This window comes from Cricetulus griseus, chromosome 3 (assembly GCF_003668045.3).
Source record: "Cricetulus griseus strain 17A/GY chromosome 3, alternate assembly CriGri-PICRH-1.0, whole genome shotgun sequence".
NCBI lineage: Eukaryota > Metazoa > Chordata > Mammalia > Rodentia > Cricetidae > Cricetulus > Cricetulus griseus.
The window spans coordinates 58260944-58283688 of record NC_048596.1 but is presented as its reverse complement, the minus strand read 5'-3'; the positions used below and the strand labels follow the sequence as shown (position 1 = coordinate 58283688).

The following is a 22745-nucleotide window of genomic DNA, read 5'->3' as shown; positions in this document are numbered from 1 at the left end:
GGTGGAAGATATTTGAAAAACAAATTACATCTGGAATAGATTAGTGTGGACTCTTATTCTCTCCCCAGTAGTATAATGCAGCAACACTCGGCCTGGCATTCCCCTTGTGCTAGATAATTCAAGGAATCTAGAGATGGTTTGAGCCATACTAGAGAATGTAGTAGGTCCTAAGAACAGACTATACTGTTTTATATGAAGGACTTGAGCACTGAGGATTTTAGCCTAGGGGCACCTGGAGTGGGTCCCTGTTCATATTAATACTGATGGTTCAATTTGTGGCTGTGTTATACTATAATTTAACCAACTGAAGGATACTGGTGTGTGTGTGTGTGTGTGTGTGTGTGTGTGTGTGTGTGTGTGTGTGTGTGTGTGTGTGATACATTCACATGTGTGTGCAGATGTGAATAGGTGCAGAGGGCAGCAGAGGGTCTCTAGTGTCCTGCTGTGTCACTATTTGCCTTGTTCCTTTGATGCAGGGACTCTTGTTCAACCTAGAGTTTGAAATTTTCGTTGGGCTGGAGCCAGAAGTCCAGAGCCCCTACCCCCAACCCCTCAGTGCTGGGATTTTAGGCATGGGCAGGGTCACATCCAGCATTTATGTGGGTGGTGGGCTCTGAACTCTGGCCTTCAGGCTTGAGAGGCAAGCACTCTTAACCACTCTCTAGCCATTTCTTGTCTTTTACTAATATAAACCATGTTGTTGCAGTGCAAGGTTTGTGTGCCTATTCTCTCTCTCTCTCTCTCTCTCTCTCTCTCTCTCTCTCTCTCTCTCTCTCTCTCTTATATAGTTCTGCTCTGACTGGCTCTTTGTACTCACTATGTAGCTAAGGATGACCTTGAACTCCTGACACTTGTCTCTACCTCCCTCCCAAGTATACAGATTATAGATGCATCCCACCATGCCCAGCTTCTGTTTTTTTTGTTTGTTTGTTTTTTTGTTTTGTTTTTTGTTTTCTCATTTGACTTTGGGTTGGTTATTGGTGGTGGGATTTCCAGGTCAAAGGGCACATACACTTTTGCTAAGACTGCCAAGATGCCCTTCCCACCGGTGATTAGGAAAGCACCTGCCACCCTGGCCTCTCCCAAAGATTGTGCCGTCAAAGATCTGGAGTTTCGCCAATCAGATAGTGGGCCACTGGTATCAGCGTGTACTTTTAATTTGCATTTTCTTGTTGTGAGTGCAGCTGAGCATTTTTTTTTTTTTCCTGAGGCACCAAAGCCAAGCGCCTCTTTCCCTGTGTGCTGGTCCTGTTTTCAGGTCACTCCTCCACAGCACTGTCTGCCACAGTCTTGTCTGGCTTTAGACGCTTCTTATGTACTAATGATATTAATCCCTTGCCTGTGGTGGTGAAAACTGTGGAGACTGTCCCAGCATGTCCCTTATCTCTTACTTCCCTTACGGTGGCTTTCTGTTTTATCTGCTGCTTCCGGATTTCACAGCACAGTGGAAAATGTTTCCCTTAGTGACAGTTTCTTGAGGCAGCTGATCTTCTTCTTCTTCTTCTTCTTCTTCTTCTTCTTCTTCTTCTTCTTCTTCTTCTTCTTCTTCTTCTTCTTCTTCTTCTTCCTTCTTCTTCCTTCTCCCTGCCACCTCATCAGACCCAGGGCCTTGCACACGATAGGCACACACTCTACCTCTGGCTATCCCAGCAGTCCTCAACCCTTAAGTTCTTTCTGCAGAGATTTATTTTAACTTTTATACCAAAGCCTTTGACCCAGTTGTTCTAGCTTCCTTCTATTTTTGTGGCAAACACCAGGATCAAGAGCAACTTAGATTAGGGGAGGGGTTATTTCAGTTTACTGGTTACAGTCCCATCTTCAAGGGAAGCCAGAGCAGGACCTCCATCGGGAACCTGGAAGCAGGCCTGCTCACTATTCCACATAGCACTATCTCCTCCCATCAAAGAACTCATTCACAGCCAAGAAAGTACAGCAGAAACCCCAGAGGAACACTGCTTGCCTGCTTGTAAGCAGGCTCAGATTTAGCCAGCTTTCCTATATAGCTTAGGACCACCTGCCCAAGGAACAGGTGCCACCCACTGTGGGCTGTGTCCTCCCACATCAATTAAGACAATCAAGACAACCCCCTAGGCTAATCTAATCTAGGCAGTCCTTCAATTGACACTTCCTTCTCAGATGATTCTAGGCTGTGTCAAATTGACAACTGACACTAATAAAGACAACACCTGAAAATTATTCTTGTCATGGTATAAGAGGTGAGCCTGGCTGATCTTTCATCTTCTCTACATGCCCATCTACTGCCAATGCTTTATTGTTGTTTTGAGGCAGGGTCCGGTGTAACCCGAGGCTGATCTTGAACTTGCTATGGAGCCTGGGAGAATCTTGAGCTCCTGATCCTCCTGCCTCCACCTCCCAAGTGCTGGGATTATAGGATTGTATCACCACCTGGGTGTTTATTGGAGGCATACTTTTCTTCTGCTGTATTTGGGATATGGAGATGCAGATGTTGGTCCCATCTGTGTGCATTGTCCTGAGATGCAGGTCTCCTTCCACCCCACACAAAGGCCAGTGTAGCCTCATCCCAGGCAACTTCCAAGAGCCAGCTACACAAATCTGACTATTCTTATCTCCACCACAGGACACCAGGTCCAGGACAAGAAGCTCCTTCATGACCCTGGAGAGGAGCAAACGTTTCTCCCTTTACCTGCCCAGGCAGCCCAACAGTCTTAAGAACCGCAATCTAGCTAACTTTAACCCGCGCTCACTGGGTGCCTCTTATGGTCGGTCCTTATCTCCTCGATTCCACATCCTTAGTGGGCAGCGATTAGCTACTGGGAAGGCATTTGGCATTCACCGCCACCCAGCAGGGGCTTCTGGACACTCGAGGACGCTCAGTGTTCTTTGGGACCTGCGCCCGAGAGTGTCCACGCGTGGCCCGGGATGCACTCCTCTCTGCCTTCTGCTCCCTCTCTAGGGCGGGATCAGATGGCGAGAAAGCGAGTGCCTGTGCTCCACCTGGTTCTTGGTGGTGGCACCTGCTAGTCCCCGCTTGGAGGATCCTAGAGCCCGGCAGGACAGGCAGACCCCCGAGTGTAGGGAAGCAAGTGCGTCCAGCAGGTGTGCACCGAGAGGAGCTCCGCGAGCAGCCTGGAATGGCATGGCATGGTGTGGCAGGTGGCCCGCTGGTTGAGCCAGGCCGCAGGTAGGCGCTTGGTGGCGCCCAGGGGCGGGGCGTCCTGGGGGCGGGGCTTGCCATCCCTGGGGACCGGTCCCGCCCCCTCCCCCAGGCCGAGAGGACAGCGGCCCCCCGTGGCTGGGCTGGCAGTAGCCTCTCCCCGCACTGCGCCCAGCGCCCTGTGCCGCCTTCACCTCATCTCAGAGGCGCGGCGCGTCCGGGGGGTCCTGCCTGGCCATGGACTCGGCCTCATCCCCGCCCAATGCGGAGAGGAAGCGCGCGGGCTGGGGCCTCCTGCTGGGCGCTCGGCGGGGCAGCGCGGGGCTAGCCAAGAAGTGTCCCTTTTCTCTGGAGCTGGCTGAGGGTGGCCCGGCGGGAGGCACGCTCTACGCTCCCATCGCGCCACCCGGAGCCCCGGGGCCCCCGTCCCCCATGTCGCCACCTGTGTCGCCCGCCGCGGCTCCCGCAGACCTCGGACCACGGCCTCGCGTGAGCCTTGACCCGCGCGTCTCCATCTACAGCACGCGTCGCCCGCTGCTGGCGCGCACCCACATCCAGGGCCGCGTCTACAACTTCCTTGAGCGCCCCACGGGCTGGAAGTGTTTCGTGTACCACTTCACCGTGTGAGTAACCTCCCCACACTTGTAACTCCTCTGAACTGGTGCCACTGCGCTCTACCGGCGACCCTGAGGGAGGCAAGGAAAGGCTAATCACAGAAACAGAAATCAGACTGGGAGCCGGTCCCTTAAGTACAGGGACTCGGCTGTGGTTGAGAGGGAGGCATGTAGAGGGAGACACTTGGATCACGGGGTACACCAGCCCAGGAGTTTCCCCCACACTGAGCTCTTGGGATGGAGGGACTGCGCTTAGGAGTTAGTCCCCACAGGAATAGTAAGCAAGCCGGGAGCTGGCCTTTTGGTGTGGGTCAGCTGTGACAAGAGACTCGGGAGCCCCCAAAAGTGACTGGTGCAAACCCAACCAGGCCTTGGCGGGTGTTTTTGTCTCGGGTACTCAGATCAGCAGGACCGTGTACAGCATAAATTGGCAGGTGCACTGGTGTTGTTCAAGATGTCCACAGAGGAGTGCCCATAGCTTCAGTAACCCAAGCTGATGAAAGTGGAATGGATGCCCTGAGCCCAGCGGACACATTATCAGGAGTCTACGAACAGCACCTGCTTTAGGGACCAGAGGAGGAAGCAGGGCTGCACCTGGCCTTCTCTGCTACCAGGTGGCTCTCATTCTCACAGGCTGCCTGAGAGGGGCAGGGCATTCCATTTTTCAAGGGCAGGGGCACAGGAAGTCATCTCCAGGAATGGTCTGGCTGCCCTCCTTGCTGCCTCCCCCTGGCCACCTTGAGGCAACACTTCCTGGCTGCCCAGCTTCTTGGTGCCCTGCCAGCCACTGGCTCCAGATTCTACCCTGCCGACCCCGCAGCTGATTGCTTTGGAAGTTCCATAAGGTGACCTCCTTGTGGCTTGTCTTGCCACCTGGGCAGGGCCTCCACTGGGTGTTCCGGGGTTCTGTTTACTCCTTTGAGGCACAGCAAGAGCTAGGCTCACAAAGTTGAGTTCTGATGGCTGCTTGCCTTGCACAGGAAGACAAAGATCTTCCATAGTAGCCCGGGGCAACTCTCAGGACACCCTGTCCCCACAGGCATTCTTGGTATCTTCTTTAAGGCCACCCAACCCTCAACCTTGCCTCCCAAAGTGCCAGGACCCCTGAGACTTTGGGAGATAGAAGCTCTGCATGTGTCTTCAGTGGCAGTGGGCTTTTCTTGGGGCATAGGGAATAGTGTGCAAAGACCCCAAGGGACCATGTTGTAGGAATGTCTAGAAAACACATGGCTTGCTGCTCCTCAGCACTTGCCTGCTGGACCCCAAGACCCCTGAGATGAAAGGGGTGGGGTGCTGGAGAAGCCCCTACCCTATTACCTCTTTGTCCAGGAGCCCCATTTGCCAAGGTGAGCAGCCTTCAGACACTTGCATGGTATCCTCCTGGGGATGTGGGTCCTTAGAATGAGCATCGTCCAGTTCCTGACTGTGGTAGCCTGGCCCTGGTGGAGGAAGAGGGCTTGTCCCGCCCCAGAGGAAGTCTGTGCTTACACTGTGCTTTCTTCCTGAATTGGATTGTTCAGCCCTCGGGAAGTTTGCTCAGCAGAGCTGCCTTTGCCCAGGCTCTCCAGCAGCCAGGAGCCACAGAACCCTGGTAACTTTTTAGATTGGTGGTCTAAGGGCTTCTTTGTCGAGGATGAGGGAGTGAGATGCTAGCTGCTGAGTGGTGGTTGGTCAACCTTCCCCAGCCCTAGTCCTGGCTGGCCATGGAGTTTAGTTACAAAGGGAAGGATAAGTAAGCTGGGAAAACCCATCCTGGGCACAGCATGTCCCTTACATAGACTCTGGAGGAAGGGGCCTTATTTCCATCACCATCAGTAGGTGGGCAGGGCCCTCTGGGTCATGCAGTCTCCTGACAGGAGACATGGTCAGCAGCTAGGAGCCTAGACACATCTTTATGAAATGCATGGTCATCTTAGTTGCCCCTGGTGTTGCTTTAAGTAGAAAAAAAGCAGCTGGCTCTGTTTTTGGTAAGATGGACTCTAGAACATATTAGGTGATGATTTTGTGGCTGGACGGATAGACCTGCTCTTGAAAAGCAGGGAATGAATGTGTGGGGGTGGGGGAGAGTACGGGGAAAGCCAGAGTTCTGCAGGCTCTGGGGTATGCTTTCCCACATGCGTATGGGGAAACAGGCCCGGACATCCTGGCCCCTCCTTGGGGGACCCCTGCCTTGGCCCAAGTAGAGCAGCTCTTCCTGTGTCTGTGCTGGCCTTCTCTGGCTGACAGGGTCAGGACATGGCCCCCAGGCACTGCCCTTTGCTGCTTGGGTTCACCCTAATCCTTTCCTGTAGCCCTTTGTGTCCCTATAGAGAGAAGCCCCCTTCCTAGCTGAGGTCACAGGGGTTCAGCTGTTTTGCTGATGGGCCTTGGCCAGGGTCAAGGGCAGATGTTCCATTGTATCTACTCTGCCAAGCTGCTTGGAGATCCTGGTTGTGACTAGCAGAGGGATTTAAGAGATACTGCCTACCTTGCCGGTTCTTGAACCTAAACTTGAGCATCTTGTCTCCATCCTCTCAGTCTTGGCTTGCTCAATGATTGAGAACTTTCTGGTGGCTTTTGCTAGTACCTCCGAGAATTGATCACAAATGGAGCTTGCAGCTACTCCTGGTGGTTGACTGGGTTGGCCTTACCAAATGCAGGGGCTGCACTGTATTGGCTATGACTCTAATGGAGTGGCCACTGAGCAATTGTTCAGCAGACCTAGGAAGGCAGCTGGCAGGATGATGGAAACAGTGCTGAGGTAGTTGCAGGGCTATCTGGATGGCCAAGTCTCCCTATGTTCCCTGAAAGCATCTCTATTCTTCAGCCTTGGAAAAGAATACTTTTGAGGTATTTCTTTGGGGCTTCTCTACATGCCATCTCCTCTGGGGCCTGGTCCCTTGGTGTCATCTGCTGGTTCTCTTGGCATCATCCCTTGACTGTCCAGATATACATATGCACTTCAACCTGTCCTCAGACCCAACCTGGTATTTCTGTGTACACTGTTGCTTGTATTTGGAGCCCTTCATATTGGCTTGCCCTTAGCAGAGTGCCCACAGGAATCCCCTCCTTCTACCTATCCAGGACTCTCAGCTAGGGAGGAGGAAGAGGAAACAAGCCTGTGGACCTCAGATCTGAGGAAGAGCCACTCTACTCTGGGGTCATGAGGCATCAGGACCTATGCCAGGCCAAGGTGGTACTGGGAGCTACTGAGGCAGGAAAGAAGTCTATAGGGACCCATGGTGTTACAATGACAGGGGTCAGGCCACAGCTGCTGTGGCCAATTTCTTAGGGAGTTTGGTGATTAGAGCCCTCTGGTGGCAAAGTAGGGTCCAGAGCTCATGCTTCCTGGGTGTGGTGTCCCCTTTGCAAACAGTGGTTGCTTACAGTGCACAATGCAGGGTGGCATTCACAGCAGGTCTTCCTGGCAGAGGAGAGTTGCAGCTGCTTCTATCACTGGCTTCTGAGTAATGGGATGGACAGGTTCCAGTAGTGACCTGCATAAGGGCCCCTGTTCCTCTCTCTCCTCAGTACCCTTATCTAGGAAATGGACCTTGATTAGCTCCATGGTCCCTCCCCAGCTCTGACATTCCAGGCCAACTGTTGGCTCCTATGTACCTTGCTGTGATTCATTTCCCTCTTCATGAGTCTGACAGGCTGGGCTCAGCCTCCAAGGAGCATGCTCCAGGCCCAAAAGGAGACTAAGGTGGTATGGGAATGTGTCCCGAGGAAAGGTTACAGAGAAGCTTCTTATGTGGGGTGTCCAGCCCCTGGCCTCTAGCAGAGAGAATGAAGGACTGGGTGTAGCTAACAAAGGTCACTTGTGGAGTAACAGGTAGGGCAGGGGGAAGCTGTGGCTCTGCAGAGCCTCAGGACCAAAGAGTGGGTGGTGCTAAGTTCTGCTCACCCCACCCAAGGTCCTCTGGGATGCATCCTCTTTGCCTTTTCCTGGTGGGAATCTCTTTCTATAGCTCTGCTGAGTGTGTTGAGCCCCAGACTTCTGAAGGCCACAGAGAGGAACTAGTGGTAACTCTATCAGCAGGGTGGCTGTGCTCACCACATGATCTGACTTTCCATGAGGCTTTTGAGACCTGAAAGGACTGCCTCTGTAAGCCTTTTATCTTCTGTTGTGTGGCCCAGCCCCATTCCCTGGACCTATCGAGAGGCCTCTTGAAAGGTGGAAGGGACTGTGCTGCACCTCTGCCAAGGGCCTGTTAAGTATGGCTACTTGCCTTGCAGGGTGCAGCTGGGAACCCTGGAGTTCAGAGAGGGTAGATTACTTGCCTAAAGGCACACAGTTGGGTGTACCACATGATGATAAGAACCAAGTAAAGAATAGTCGCTGTTCTAGGAGGAGAGACAGGAGTCCCTGATCAAAAGAAGCCTGTCCTCTGAGGATAAATTAGGGTCCAACCTGGCACATGTCAGCTTCTGTCAAATGTTCAGAAGGTGCTTCCTCCAGAAAACCTTCCCAGGCATAGATATGCTCAGTGCCCCTGTCTATCTCCCTGCCCTGCCTTCTTGCACACAGAGAGTCCATTGGTAAAGGTGTCTTTGTTTGGTTTTTGGTGTTAGCATGTATATTGATGTTAAGTGTTAAAAGGTTGTGTAGGCAAGCCAGCCAGCAGGCAGCCACCCACCTGGTATTGTCTGCCTCCTTTCAAGGGCTTTCTTTGCCTTCTCCCTGCTGGTGCTCACCCCACCCTCACAGTCTGGGCTGTGGTCGACAGGCCTGCTGCCTGGACAACTCTAAGCCCCGCAGACAGGCCAGACTGATGACATCTGTCTGCAGTATTTTTATCCAGTGACATTCCTGAGCTTGGGAAAGTGGTGGGTAGAGGCAGAGGCTGCCAGAGAACCCTTCTGTGGCCTGGGGACAGTCCTGAGGGCACCACCCATTACTGTTCTAATAAGCCAGGGCTTCTGTCTTGGCCACTGTCCTGGCTGAGAGCACAGGCAGATCTGAGATGGGAGCACTTCATATGGTGCTTGCCCACTTTCTGGCCACCTCCTGGGAAGTCCCCAACTCTGGTTTATGGGAACTGAGCAGAACACACCTGGATATGGTGCCAGAAGGATCCAGGCAAAGGCACTGTGTCCTGGGAAGGAGGCTGGACCCATTTGTAGAATCATCCTCCCCTTATGTCTATGTCTGCCAGGCTACCTCCTATAGCAGGGACGTGTGTGTGAGTGTGTGTGTGTGTGTGTGTGTGTGTGTGTGTGTGTGTGTGTGTGTGTCTGTGTGCAAATGCACAGGTGTGTGGTGTAGTGACCAGAAAACAACCCTCTTCATGTGGAATATCCAGCCTTCTCAGCTTCATTTGTTAGAGTGACTGTTCTTTCTCCAGTGACTGCTCTTGTTACCTGAGCCAAAATTCAGTTGGCTGCAAAGACATGGATTGAATTTTGGGTTCTTTCTACATTTCTATTGTGCCTATTTTTAAAATTAGTTGTTTGTGTGTATGTGTATATACACGTGCTTGTGCCTGAGTATATACATATATGTATGCCATGTACATGCAGGCAAAACTAGAGGCAAGGAGAGGCTTCAGCTCTCTGGGAACTGGAATTACAGGCAGCTAGGAGTTACCACATGGGTGCTGAGAATTGAACCTTACTTAGTCCATTTCAGGAGCAGCAAGTGCTGTTAACTGCCATCTCTTCAGCTCCATATTGTGTCTATTTTTATGCCAGGCTCATGGTGCTTTGCTTACTCAAGCTATAAAGTGTTATTTGTTTTTGAAGCAGGATCTAATGTAAAGTAAGTTGACCTCAGACTCAGACTATGTAGCCAAAGATGACCTTAAACTCTTGAACTCCATCACTACCTCCCAAGTTCTGGGATTATAGATGTGCACTAAACACCCTGCAATACATAGTATCCCACCTGTTTTAAACCACACTCTCTCCTCCCCTTTTGCCTCAGATTGAACTCAGGGCCTTGGGCATGCTAGGCAAGCACTCTGCCAGCCAAGTCACACCCCAGCCTGAGCATGTTTCAAAATTATGTGTTATGCTGTCTCCAGCCTTGTTCTTTATGGATGCAAGCTCCTGGACCATCTGGGTTCTTCTGTGACTCCATATCAATCTTAGGACTTAGTTTTAGTCCTGTGGGAAAAATGCCACTGATGCTCTGATAGTAACTATATTGAATCTGTATATTAACTTTGTACAGCAATGGGTACTTTAAGAATTTCCTTCAAAGCCACAAACATGGTATGACCGTCTTTGTTGTCCTCATCAAGTTCTCAAATTGTAATGTTCACTGTAGAGATATTTGCCTTTTTAGTTATACACAACTATCTTTTTGTAGCTAATATGAGCAGACTTTGTCTTGACTTTAGTCTTAGCAGGTTGGTGGTCAGATACGGAGGGCTGATGGTTGTTAAACATGCATTTTGTTCTCTGCATCTTTGTTATATTTCATGACCAGTTTGTGTGTGTGTGTGTGTGTGTGTGTGTGTGTGTGTGTGTGTGTGTGTGTGTGTGTGTTTGTGGCGTCCTGTAGATGGATTTTCTTTGGGTCATCAGCTCATAAATAGACTTATTATTAATTATGAAAGCTCAGACTATAGCTTAGGCTCATTCCTAGATAGCTCTTATAACTTAACCCATTTATATGATGAATCTACATTTTATTATATGGCGTTACCTCTCTCCATCTTGCACCTCCTGTTTCCTCTCTGAGTCTCCTGGCATCTCTGCCTTTCTTCTTCCTAGAGTCCTCTCTGTCCCTGGAAGTCTTGCCTAACCTCTTCCTGCTTAGCTATTGGCCATCTAGCTCTTTATTAAACCAATAAGAAGGTGCCTTGGCAAAGACACATCTTCACAGTGTAAACCAATATTTTGTAACTGTCTCTCATGTGGTCCATCTTGTAAGCCATTCCCTATGCTGGTGAGGTGTTTGCTCTATGAGTTCCTTGGGTGAGATGCTCTGTGAGTTCCTTGTAGGTGCCTTTAGTCCACAGTGTACTTTATTAATCCTCATTACACACACGCAGGTTTTTCAAGACAGGGTTTCTCTGTGTAGCCCTGGCTGTTCTGGAACTCACTTCGTAGACCAGGCAGTCTTGGAACTCTGAGATCTGCCTACCTATACCTCCTGAGTGCTAGGATTAAAGGCATGTGCCACCACTGCCCAGCTCTATAATGTACTTAAACTCCAGTGTTTCTCCATTGACTTTTTCTTGGACTGCCTTTCCATTTGTATAGCTTGTCCTTGATTTGTATCAATTTGTCATTGATACACTCTGTTAGATTCTGTTTCTCCTTTGAGATCTAATGCTCTTTGCTTTATACAGTTGGGTGCAGGAATTCACCTATGACTCCATCCCTTTACTATTCTATAGTGTGATTCTCTGTCTCTTTTTAGTCTTTGACTGACATTTGACTTCCCTGACATAAGTGTGACTACTGCTTGCTTTTGTTTTCATTTGCCTGAGTTGTGTTTCCCATCTCTGAACTTTCAGTATCTGTGTCAGTTATTTTTACCATGGCAGTGATAAAATACCTTACAGAAGCAACTTAAAGAAGGATTGATTTTAGCCTGCAGTTTGAGCTAGGATGAGACCAGAGACATTTTTTTTTTCAGGGTATTACATGAAGCTTTTCTTACAGATTCAATCTGTTGAAGAATTCTCTCAGTTTTGCTTGCTTTACAATGACTTTATTTTTTTATTTTCTGGAGGATAGTTTTGCTGGGTATAGTATTCTTGGTTGACAGCTTTTTATTCCCTTTTAGGACTCTGGCTGAATCATCCCATTCTTTTCTGACCTATAAGGCTTCTGCTGAGAAGGTTGCTGTTAGTCTAATGAGAATTCCCTTACATGCAACCTGACACTTCTCTCTTGCTGTGTTTAGAATTCTCTGCCTTGTATTTTGGTAATTTGATGATAATTTTGAAAGTAGAGTATCTTTTTTAATTTTTAGTTTTATGTGTATGGATGTTTTACCTACATGTACGTCTTTATGTGGCATGTGTGCAGTGCCTGCAGAGCCAGAATAGGGTGCTAGATTCCTAGAACTGGAGTTACAGATGGCTATGCACCATTATGTGGGGGCTGGGAATCAAAACCAGGCCCTCTGGAAGAGCAGCCAGTACTTTTAAACACTTATCAATCTGTCCAGCTCTGTAGAACTTTTGGTTGTATCCATTAGGGGGACTTTGAGCTTCACAGGCTTAAATGTCTGTATCTTTTCCCCCCAAAAATGTGTTTTCAGTAATTATTTTGTCAACTATTTTATTGAATTTCCATGCCTCTTTCCTTCTCTTCTCATTCTGAAACACCCACAATGGACCTATTTACTTACTTTCTGGTCTTCTATAGGCCTTGAAGGTTTCCTTTGCTTTGGCATTTTTTTTTGTCTGACTTTCCTTTTTTGTTAGACTTGTATTCAGGCTCAGAAATTCTTCTGCTGGATCTAGTCTGCTCAGAGGCTTTTAATAGTATATATATATATATATATATATATATATATATATATATATATCGCATTCTTTCATTCCAGATACCTCCCCTAATCTGACTCTCTGCTAAATTTTGCACTCATATCACAAAGTATTTCCCAAGTTCATTAAGTTTCCCTGCTGTAGTAAAAGAATCACTAGCTTGAGTTCTTTGTCAGGCAGTCTATTTTTTTCTTTTCTTTGGGATGTGTTGCTAGAGTTACCAGTTCCTTGTGCTCTTTCACTTCTGTCCAGAGGCCTTTAGGACACAGTGTTCTCCAGCAAGGTAATCCTCTGCTCTTGACTTCAGGTGGGCTATGCTCACATGCCTGGCCTTTATCTGCAGCCCCTAGGAAGTACTTCTGGTGGCTACTTGTTTCCCATCTCATGGTACCTGCCTTATACCTGGCCACTTCATCTGTAGGGTACAGATTCATTGGGGAGCAGGCCTTCAGGTTCCCCTCCATGCCTCTTGCAGGTGGGTGCCATTCTCTGCACCTTCTCTAAACTGTTCTTGGGCCACTCAGAGCATCCCTCCAGAGTATCTTCTCATGGAACTTGCTATCTGAAAGCCACAGTCAAGTTCATCAAATGCCTAGAAACCCAAGCCATCTCCAACTTTTTTCAGGCCTCAGCCCTTATAGAGAATCCCCTTTAGCAGCACAGGGATCCCCACCCTACCTCAGGCTAGAAGTACATCTTTCCCTCATGTTGGTTGCAGCCTCCCTGAGAGGGAAGGCCCTCCATCCTGTGTTTCCTTCCCAGAGGTACCCCATCCACCTGGCAGAGGAAGAATGTGGGGGTTACCAGGGAAAGCCCACTGTGTCTAAGCATCCCCTGGGAGTCATGAGATCTTAGCACTTGACCTTGGCAGAGTTCTGCTCTAACCATCCCTTCCTGTTCTTCATGAAGCACATCTATGTCCCTGGCTATGATATCTTAAAATATGGTAAACCATGAAGATCTTGTGGTTAAAGGAGCATGCTACTGGCATGTATTCAGGCAGACAGCCAAGGCAACCAAGTTTTACACATCCATATAAGGAAGTGTAGCATCTCAAAGCAGATGAAGGTCATGACGGATGTCCCATCATCAGATAGCCAAAGCATGTAACAGTCAGATGGAGCTCACTGGTGGCACAGCGTGCTGAGATGGCTTCCAAGTGGGCCAGAGAAGCAGTTGTGTGGGAGGTACCATGCGCACATGACATCATGTAACTGTAAGGAACAGTCCCAGGTCATACGGTGGGTCTTCAGGGAGAAAGCCACCATGGAGCCAGGCATGTTGGAACATATCTGTAATGCCAGTGCTTGGGAGGCTGAGGCAGGAGGATTTCCACAAGTCTAAGGCCAACCCTGTCTATACATCAATGCAATTCAAACAAAACAAAACAAATAAAAATTTCCTCCAAGAGCCAGGAGAGCAGGAATGAATATCCTTGCTTTATACACTTGACTGGGGATCATACAAATACAGCCTTTTGTGAGTAAGAAAGAAAAAACTAAGCTCAAGTAAAAGCTTCAAGTGTAATTTTTTTTTTTTTTTTTTTTTGAGACAGGGACTGACTTTGTAGCTCTCTGGCTTGCCTGGAACTAGATAGGTGAGATCAGGTTGGCCTCAAACTCACAGATATTCACCTGCTTCTGTTTCCTGAGTGCTTGAATTAAAGGTGTGCTACCAAGCTGAGAAAATGTATCTTAACTAGAAAAAACAGCCCCTGTTGATTAAAACAAAGGAGGTATACTAAGAGGTGAATGCTGACTCTCAAGAATGGACTGGCTTCAGGTGACATCTTTACACTGTCACCTCTTTGGGACAAATAGACAACTCTCAGAGACCATGCCATGGGGTGGCACCATTTCTCAAGTTGCTCTGAGGCTGCTGTTTGGGAATTATAGGTGGGGACTAGCGCATAGTCATCACAGCAATAGTTAGAGGACATTCATCCTGAATCACTCTATATTTGAGTGACTGGCATCAGTATTCATTCACCATGGTTAGAATTTTTCTGGAAAGGTAGGAAACAAGGCTATGAGCCCCCCATCCCCAAATTCCCTTAACCCCAAAGATCTATAGCTCCTAACAGACAGCTGAGCCTACTGACACAGCAGGTGCCCAAGCCAAGCCTGTAGCAGGAGGCAAGGAAGTGGCCAGTGTATGCCAGGGTATGTCACAGGACTTGAGAAAGCTTGCCTGTGTGCCTTGTTGGCAGTAACACCTGGAGTGGGTCAGAATGTACTGTAGGGATTCAGATCCCCAGTCATGCTAGTGACTAAGGGACAGCTTGGGAGATGAATAGGTGACGGATAGCCCTGACCTCACCCAGCACACACCTGTCCTGCTTTCCTCTGTAACAATAACCAGGGGTACCAAAGCACTGAAGAGGTCCCATTTTCTTCGGGGCCCCTGCCAACTCCTGCTTTTGCTTAAAGCCACACAGGGCTGAGCTGCAGTATCATGGATTTTGGTGAGATCACAGATTAGGCTTTGAGTGTCTCAGCTACCAACTTGTCCAAAATCTAGATGTGTGAGACAGCCTTGTATTGGGGTAGAACTGCTCCCCCAGGACCTGCATTGCCATCACTGTTGGAGGAGTGAGTGAGCTGGGGACAGCCTCCAGATCAGGCTTATGGGAAAAAAAAACTTCTGGGGCCAGAAGAACATGCTTTGGCAGTAATGATGGGGGTGAAGTGTGTAAGTCATGATGGAAGGGGCCTGTAGGGTAGAGAACCTGAGGTCTTGGGTGAAGAAATAACACCAAGAAATATTCAGAGGGAGGGAGGGAGAGGCAGGGAGGAGGGACTGGGAGAGTATGTAGCATGTGCCTTTCTTGGGTCCTGATTAAACAAATTGCAAAATCCACTGTTTGAGATTCCCTCTGGCCCAAGGACATGCTCCTTTCTTTTCTGCAGTGAGTGTCACCTGTTGGGTCTGTGTCCCCTGGCTCCTGTCTGCTATGTGAGCTAGCTCTGCCCAGTGGGGAGAGGGTGGGGTTGCTGTGATCCTTTTGTGGCTAGCTCCCTGGGACCAGAATGTCAGGGAAATGCTGGGGTAGAGCAGATAGACTAAGGTTCATGCCCAGTCTCTGGTGCTCCTTCATGCCAGCCCTGTGATATCAGCAGTGAGATAGAAATGCCAGGCTTCCTGGGGAGTGAGTACTTGAAGGAACCTAGCTGGAATGACCTGCAGTATCTGTAGTTGCAGTGTCTGAGGTAGGATGGGGCAATGCTAAATGCTGCCTGAAATTGGCCCTCTTCATGTGACTAGTTCCACCTCTTGAGAACTGTAATTAGGGAACTAGGAGAAGCAGTGTGCCCACCTATCCCAGGGAAACAGGAGGCATGTAGGTAGGAATGCCTTGCTAAGAAAACCAGAGGGGTGCTGGTGAGCCTTTGAAGGTGCAGAGCCCAGGCCCTGCTGGAGGCTTCCAGGAATGTGGGGGGTGGGGAATCACACCTGTACCTCAGAGAAGCCACCTGACTTTTGCTGTGGTCTGGTGTTTACCTCACACTTCTTGAAAGGGGGAAAGTGCCTGGTGCCTTTTCCAGCCTTCCGTATGGCCAACCAGTAGTCCTATCTGTAGATAGCCAAGGCTGGCGGCTGCCTTCTGTGCTGACCTAAAGTCCAGAGACCATTGTCTGGAGAATAGGCAAGGACTCTCCCCTCCCTCTGCCCCCCCTTCTCATCTCTCCCTCCTCTCGTCTTACTTTTACTTCCTCTTCTCTCCCTTTCTCCTCCTATTCCCTCCTCTCCCCTCCCTGTATTTCTTCTTCCTCCTCCCCAACCCCCTCCTTCTCTCCCCTTCCTTCCCCTCTCACTTCCCTCCATCTCCCTCCCCCCCCTTCCTTGGCTCTTCCACCGTCCTCTTCTCTCCTCCTCCCTCCTGCCTGAAGTTTTTTACTTGGTAACAGGCCAAGCCCTTCCCTGTTTCCAAGTAATGAGGCATGCATAGGTCTTTGAGGTGGTTTTTGTTCTGTAGGGTCACTCCTACAGAGTCCTTAGCTCCCTCCCTGGGGACAGGCTATAATATCACAGTACTTGGCCCAGGGACCAGGGGCTTGGTATTTAATCCACAGGTCCTGTAGAGGATAGCCTGGGCTGGATTTCTACCTGCTGTTGCCCACATGGCTGGGCCCCTCTTTGACTGAGGCTGCCTGCTTTTAGACAATCCCCTCTGTATAGGTGAGAGTCTCAGGAAGGCCCATGTTCTTGTTGTGTATCCCAGCTGACAGGGTGACAGAATCAGAACATGGCTTGTCCTCCTTCCATGGCTCAGCTGGGTAGCTGTAGTCCACAGCTGGGTCTTAGAATTGCATTAACCAGAATGGTGTGGTTTTTCCTTCTTCCTGAGAACCCGAAAGCTAGGGGTGTGTACAAAACCACACAGGAGATTTGGTGTCTTCGAGTCAGACCAGACTGAACACCTGGCTACCAATGACCAACAATAGCTTCTCCTCAGCTCAGGAGCCCTACCTGGCCCTCTGATCTCAGGAGGGCTGTGATTCACTGAGCACCAGACAAGCCCCTCCCCAGCTGCAGCAGAGGTTCACTATCTTGAATCCTCTATTCAGTATGCAGTGGAGGTTTCCAGAGAACCTGTAGGACCCAGATCCTCCCAGCCAAGCAGGAAGCAGGACTCCAGTGGCAGGGAGTGTCTATCAAGTGGTCTAGTCTCCCTGGGGAAGACAGGCTGGGTAGAAGGTGGGCCCAGACAGCAAAGGCCAAATTGCTTGCCTGTGTTGCTCTGAGCAGACAGAGACAATGCCCATCTTCCTGGGGAATTCTGTGGAAGGGGACCAGAAGTGGTGCAACTGTGGAATCTGGGCTCTCAGGTGACATTGGAGAGCAAGTAGGCTTCGTTCATTTAAAGATGGCCTCAGTTTGGCTGGATCCTAGAATGCCCTCTCCTGAGTGAGTGGTAATGGCAGGGGATAGTTTGAGGTGGATGTGGTACCATCCCAGTGCCTGCATACTGAAAGTATATGACCTGGGAGATCACCTTGCTTTTTGGGCTATTTCCTCACATGTGGACAGGACCTGGGCCTCTGTCTTAGGGATGCTAACAGGTTATGTGATCACATGGGTTCAGGTATCACAGAGTCTCACATCTTACTATATGTGGCCATTTAAAGGCCCCTCAAGGCTGCCATGTCACTATTCATTCTTCTGCATCTCTGGTCTCAGAGTGGACATAGGAGAGAGTCACCTCCTTGCAAGTGCTGGGACTGTTCTGTATTGCTCTGGAAATAGGATCTGCAGTGAGGCAATTCTCCAGAGCTTAGGGGAGATAAGCCACACACATTGATTTAGAGTGGAGCTGAGACACCCTTACCCTTGCCCCTTACCCTGTCCCCACTAGCTTCCATGACACTGAATGAGAGAGGCCCAGATGGGAGTCTATATTTCCATGTGTGCACATGGGTGTTGGGTGGATAAGGTGACAGTCCACAAATAATGAATGACTATTTTTGTGTAATTCTTGCTTCCAAGTCAAGCTTCTTGGGAAAGCTGGAGTATTAGACTGCCACAAGGTGTGGAAAGGATCATCTTGCCTTATGCCAGTGCAGAGCCAATAAAGCAGGAGCTGCAGAGGATAAACAGACGTGAGAAGTGGGTAGCAACTGATGAATTTGTGCATAATGGGGAGAAGTGGCTGGCTGGCTGGCTGGCTGGCTGGCTGGCTGGGTGGGTGGACAGTTAAATTAGTAGATGGATTGTGGTGGGTGGTAGATGTGTAGGTGGTTTGATGGATGGCTGAGTTCATGGGTGGTAGATGGATGGATAGAATGGTGGGTTGGTGGATGAATGGAGAGGTAAACTGATAGGATGGTGGGTGATAGATACGATAATGGGTAGATGGATGGCTGAGTTGGTGGATGGGTATGTGGGTGGATGGATGGATAGTTAGGATGGTAGCGTGTGGACTCTTGGTATAGCAGTAGGTAGATACATGGAGAGATGTGTAGATAGGGTGATAGGTAGAAAGATGAATGGGTTGGTAAGTGCATGGATGGATGGATGTCTAGATTGGTGGGTATGTAGGTAGATGTATGGAGAGATGGATAGGCTGGTGGGCAGAGGGATGAGGGGTAGGCAGAAGGAAAAATAGACAGATACAGCTTGTAGTATTCACTGAGGACACTGACCAAATCATCTGCTTTCCTGAGAATGTCCATAGGATCACGTGGCCTTGCCTTTGTAGTCAGCTGTGTTGCTGCTCTGTCAGCCATCTTGAACCATTGTTTCCTGTTCATCCTACACTGTAACCAAAGTCTGAGACCCAAAGAGTAACAGAGTTTCCTTAACTTGAAAAGAAAAACAGTCTTATTGTGTCTTTTAGAGACTTAGGGGACACACAAAGACATTTCCCATCCTGAAGTGGTTTCTAAATATGCCTCTATGGTGGGACATGGGCTGCCATGGGTAGCCTGTTAATGCTTGGACTCTTGGCCAGCGAATGGGTTCTGGATCAGTGGGTGTTGGTTGGTTGGCTGGCTGTGGTGTTCCTGTGACGTGGAAGGGCTAAACTCCTGTGTGGGTATGGATGTCAAGGTCAGGGTTGTCATGCTGCCATTACTGTCTTTCATGTACCCTTCCCCTGACCTTTTCACTTACCTGAAGTACCTGGGGACAGCTCTCAGTTTCAAGAAAGTCTATTCTTGGTGCCCAGAAGCAGTGAGCAGCATCTCAGGCTCTTGCTCTCTCTGATCTAGAAGCAGCTATCATGTCCCATAACTTCCTCATAAGACCCTTTCCATGAGTGAGTGATGGGTTTCCTGGGCAGGTGGTCTCACAAGAGAATCCTGGGTATGTGTGGCCTGACCTGCAGGTGAGAGCCTGGCAGGGCCGAGGGCCAAGGCAGAGCAAACTCAGAGGAAAACTAAGGGGGAGGAACTGGCCAGTCGTTTGAAGGAACTCAAAGGAGACTCTCCATTGATGGCATGTGGGGTCTGGTATAGAGAGGTCAGAAACTGTGTCCCTGCAGACTTGACACCCAGAATTCTTTCCAGTGAGTTGAGCAGTCATGAAAGGTCCTAGTAGGTGAGGACCACAGCCTGCTTTGAATCTCTAGCACTGCAGATTTGACACTGGGCACAGGAGGGCTGAAGGCAGTGGAACCAAAGCAAAGGCCACTGGGAACCTTTAAGAGATGTCTCAGCTGCCACAGAGAAAGCACTGGAGTGGTGGTGGGGTCCCAGGTTTGCATTTGACAGAAAAGCAGGATTGGTACTCTGTTCCAGGCTCAACCCATGACCTCAGGTGACCTGTTGACTTCCCTCTGTCCCTGGGGCATGTGATTCCCACCTCACTTGGCTAGGAGGTAAAACAGAAGACAGGTATACAAAGGGCCTTTGAGAAGTCCCTGCCAACCTGTGCAGTAAAGATGGTTTTCCGCTAAGTGTAAACTTGCCCTCTCTGTCCCAGATCAAGGACCCTGGCTTAGCTCTTTTGAGGTGTGCCACCTCCCCAGGCAAGTGGGAATGTTCTGGCTGTCCTTGGCACAAGTACTGGGGTGGGGAGTTGGGGGGAGATTGGGGACTCCACTTTTTCCCAGCTTTGGTTCCCAGGGCGGCCCCACCTCTGCTGTGCTTATCAAGGCCTTCCTGGCTGGCTGCCTGAGGCCTCAAAGTCATACCGCCCTGGGCGGGTGTCCTTGGGCAAGCCAACCTCTTCCAGGGTGGGGAACAAATGGCTGTCACATGTGGGGTACCAGGCACCTGTTGAGTAGGATACATACTAGCTTACAGAGGTTCAGGGGTACCAGGCTCACATAGGCACCTAAGTATGTTCTCAGTGTGTCTGCTGGAGGGCCTCAGCTGGAGCCAGGCAGGGAAGATCCAGCCACTGCAGGGGGTCTTGGAGGTATCAAATACATCCTGTGTGGGGCAGTTCCCTCACAAGTCCTGTCAGCATAGAGTCAGAGGGAAGTGTGTGAGCAGCACTTGGAGCTCCTGACAAGCTGAGCCTGCTGCAGGATTAACCCAGAGCCCAGGATGAGGAGCTCTGTCTTCAGGGCACTGTGGATATTGGATGTCACTTGGACAGACAGGTGCTCAGAATAAGGTCAGGACATGTGGAGGAAACTTTGGTACAATTAGATCTGGGTTTGACTGGCATGGAAAAGTGTCCCTCACTTTGGCAGGTGACGGGGTGCTCACCCTGGAGCCAAGATATATGGTCATCTAGCTTGGGAAGAAGAACCAGAAAGAGACATTAAGGAATCACGATGGTGGCCTCATGTGAATTTTATAACAGTTGCCTTTCTGTGTTTTGTATAAAAAAAGTTCACTGTAATAAAACTAATAAGAAACCTGCCAGAGGGTTCTGCCCCCTGCCTCCCACTGCGGGGTGTTCTTGTCATTTTGGGTGGAGAAATCTGATTGAATGTGCTTTGGGACTAGAAGAGGTGTTGAGCTAGTAACATATGCCTGGTGAGGGGTCCCATAGGCTCTTAGCCTCAGGGCACTGTGCATTTTGGGTTCTGGGTCTGAGTTCAGGTCCTATCCTTTAGGGAAGTCTGGGTTAGCATGAATGATGTGGGAAGGCAGCCCTATGGCCTGATGGAAAGAACCCAGCTTCTCTTTGGGACCAGTACTGCATGGTGCATGGTTCACACTTGGAGGACCTCTATCTGGCTAAGTGACCTCTGGGGTTCTCAAAGCCCTGGGTAGCAATAAAAGGAGCAGCCTTGGGTGGGGCAGGGAGCCCAGGTAGCTCACAGGTAGGTTTGGGACTAGAGGATGGGTCCCATTTTAAGGCTTGAGCCCATAGATACAAGGATTGTGAATCCACTTCTTGCCTTCTCTCTGTCACAGAGGGTTGGAAGACCAAAGGTGAGTTCCTGGTGATATGACCGTTCCCTTTGGAGGCTTTGAAGGAAGTAAGGTGTTCTATACCTAGATACCAGACTTGCCACTGTTGTTGTGGCTTTCACCTGAGTGGCCAGCCAGGTTACCAGTTCCCCATCAAGGTGGGAGGCCTCTCTGTCTAGCACATAGCAGGCCATCTGAGGGCCTGAGCCAAAGGGGACTTTGACCCCCACCAGGGCTGGGACACCTACAATCCCCTTGACTATATGGCTTGTCTTAGTGAGGACCACAGGGCAGGGGTGGAACCTGTGGCCCTAGGGCCTGTTGGGTGGCCCTCTGTCTGGTGCAGCGTGGGTAGTTTTGTGTAGCCCCACCCTGTCTCCATTCACTGTTCACAAGAGTGCATTGCACAAACACCTGTTGTAGGTGGGGCTGCTGCCCTGCGTGGCTTGTCTAGCTGGGACTAAACCAGGTTCTTTTCAAAGCCCAGGGTAGGCAGCAAAACATGGGGCTCCTTCATCTTGTATGGATTACCTCAATATAGCTGGCTCAAGTCGAAGGCATTCCCATACATTGAGGAGGCTGGCCTGGCCTGTGTGAGGATGTGAGGGGAGTGTATCTCCACTAGCCTCCCTTCCAGGACAGGGTAGCCTTGGGTTTCCTGGAGCCTTAGGTGAATGAATGCAGGGTAGCCTAGAGCCTCTCATAGGTCTGCTTGGCAGCCTGATACCTGCTGGGTAGCCTGGGGCCATGCCATGGCTTTTCACAACCCTGAATATAGGGCTGGCAGCATTCCTGAGAACCTGCCGGGAGCTCGGCTCTACCAGGTGGCTCCAGATCTGACCTGCTTGCTGTAACCTGACCCATCTCTCCCCTGGAGCTGTGTGGCTGCTGGGTTGGGACACCTCCCTGGGAACTCAGACCCTCTTGGGTGAATGTGAAGGCTGGGCATAAGGGACCTGCCCATTTATATCTGGTCCAAGAGGACTCTGCAGTGTAACGAATCTTTCTGGAGCTTCTGCTTAGGACATGTAAACCATAGCATTGCAACGATGACCATGGTTACTGGAGGCCACACAGACATGCGCTGTCCCAGTTGCTCCATTTTTACATCTGTGGAGACTGAGACCCAGAGTAGAAGCCTTCAAAGAAGAGGTGACTCTGTCTAGGGTTCTGCTCTGGTGGTTATGTGTCCATGTGTGTGGGTGTGACTCCCTCCTAGGCTGGGCATGTCTCCCCTCTTTAGAAAAGTCTGGAGGCTCTGAAGCAGAATGTGATAGTCCTGTTCTCAAGCAAGGTAAGAGTGAGGGGCTGTCGAGAGTTACCATGGAGACAGCTGCAGGCTTTCTGCTGACATCTCTAGCAGGTCCTGGAGTATGAACAGGTGGCAACTGTCACTTCTGCCTAGCCTGGGCATATCTGGGCTGGCTCATCTTCTCCCAGGAGAGGCTACTCCTACTAGTCCAGAGCCCTTTTGCAAGCATGATGTAACCAGCTTGCTGGGTTGTGAGAATGCTGGCCAATGCCATTACAGGCCAGGTAGCAGAGGGGCTGGGCTCAGTGTCTGGTGATTTCTCAGCCTCTCTGTGCCTCAGCTATTAATGGAAACTGGCTTCAGGGTGGTCTAACTCATAGAGTGAGCTTCTCCACTGCCAAGGTAACATTGTCTGCTGTGTGATGGAGTCAAACACCATGCCTGGCAGAAGCCAATAGAAGCCCTCCCCAGTGGGTGAAGTTGCTTCTGGGGCCCCTGTCCATA

The 22745-nt window shown here is 50.0% G+C and overlaps 1 protein-coding gene across 1 annotated transcript in view; it reads left to right on the top strand.

Annotated features, from left to right (window-relative positions):
* The first annotated feature begins 3373 nt into the window (after positions 1-3373).
* The window catches only part of Kcnq1 (potassium voltage-gated channel subfamily Q member 1), a 326442-nt gene continuing 307070 nt past the window's right edge, over positions 3374-22745 (top strand). Inside the window, exon 1 of the mRNA XM_027408856.2 lies at positions 3374-3759. Coding sequence (XP_027264657.1) covers positions 3374-3759 — 386 coding nt within the window. The remainder of the gene's footprint in view (positions 3760-22745) is intronic.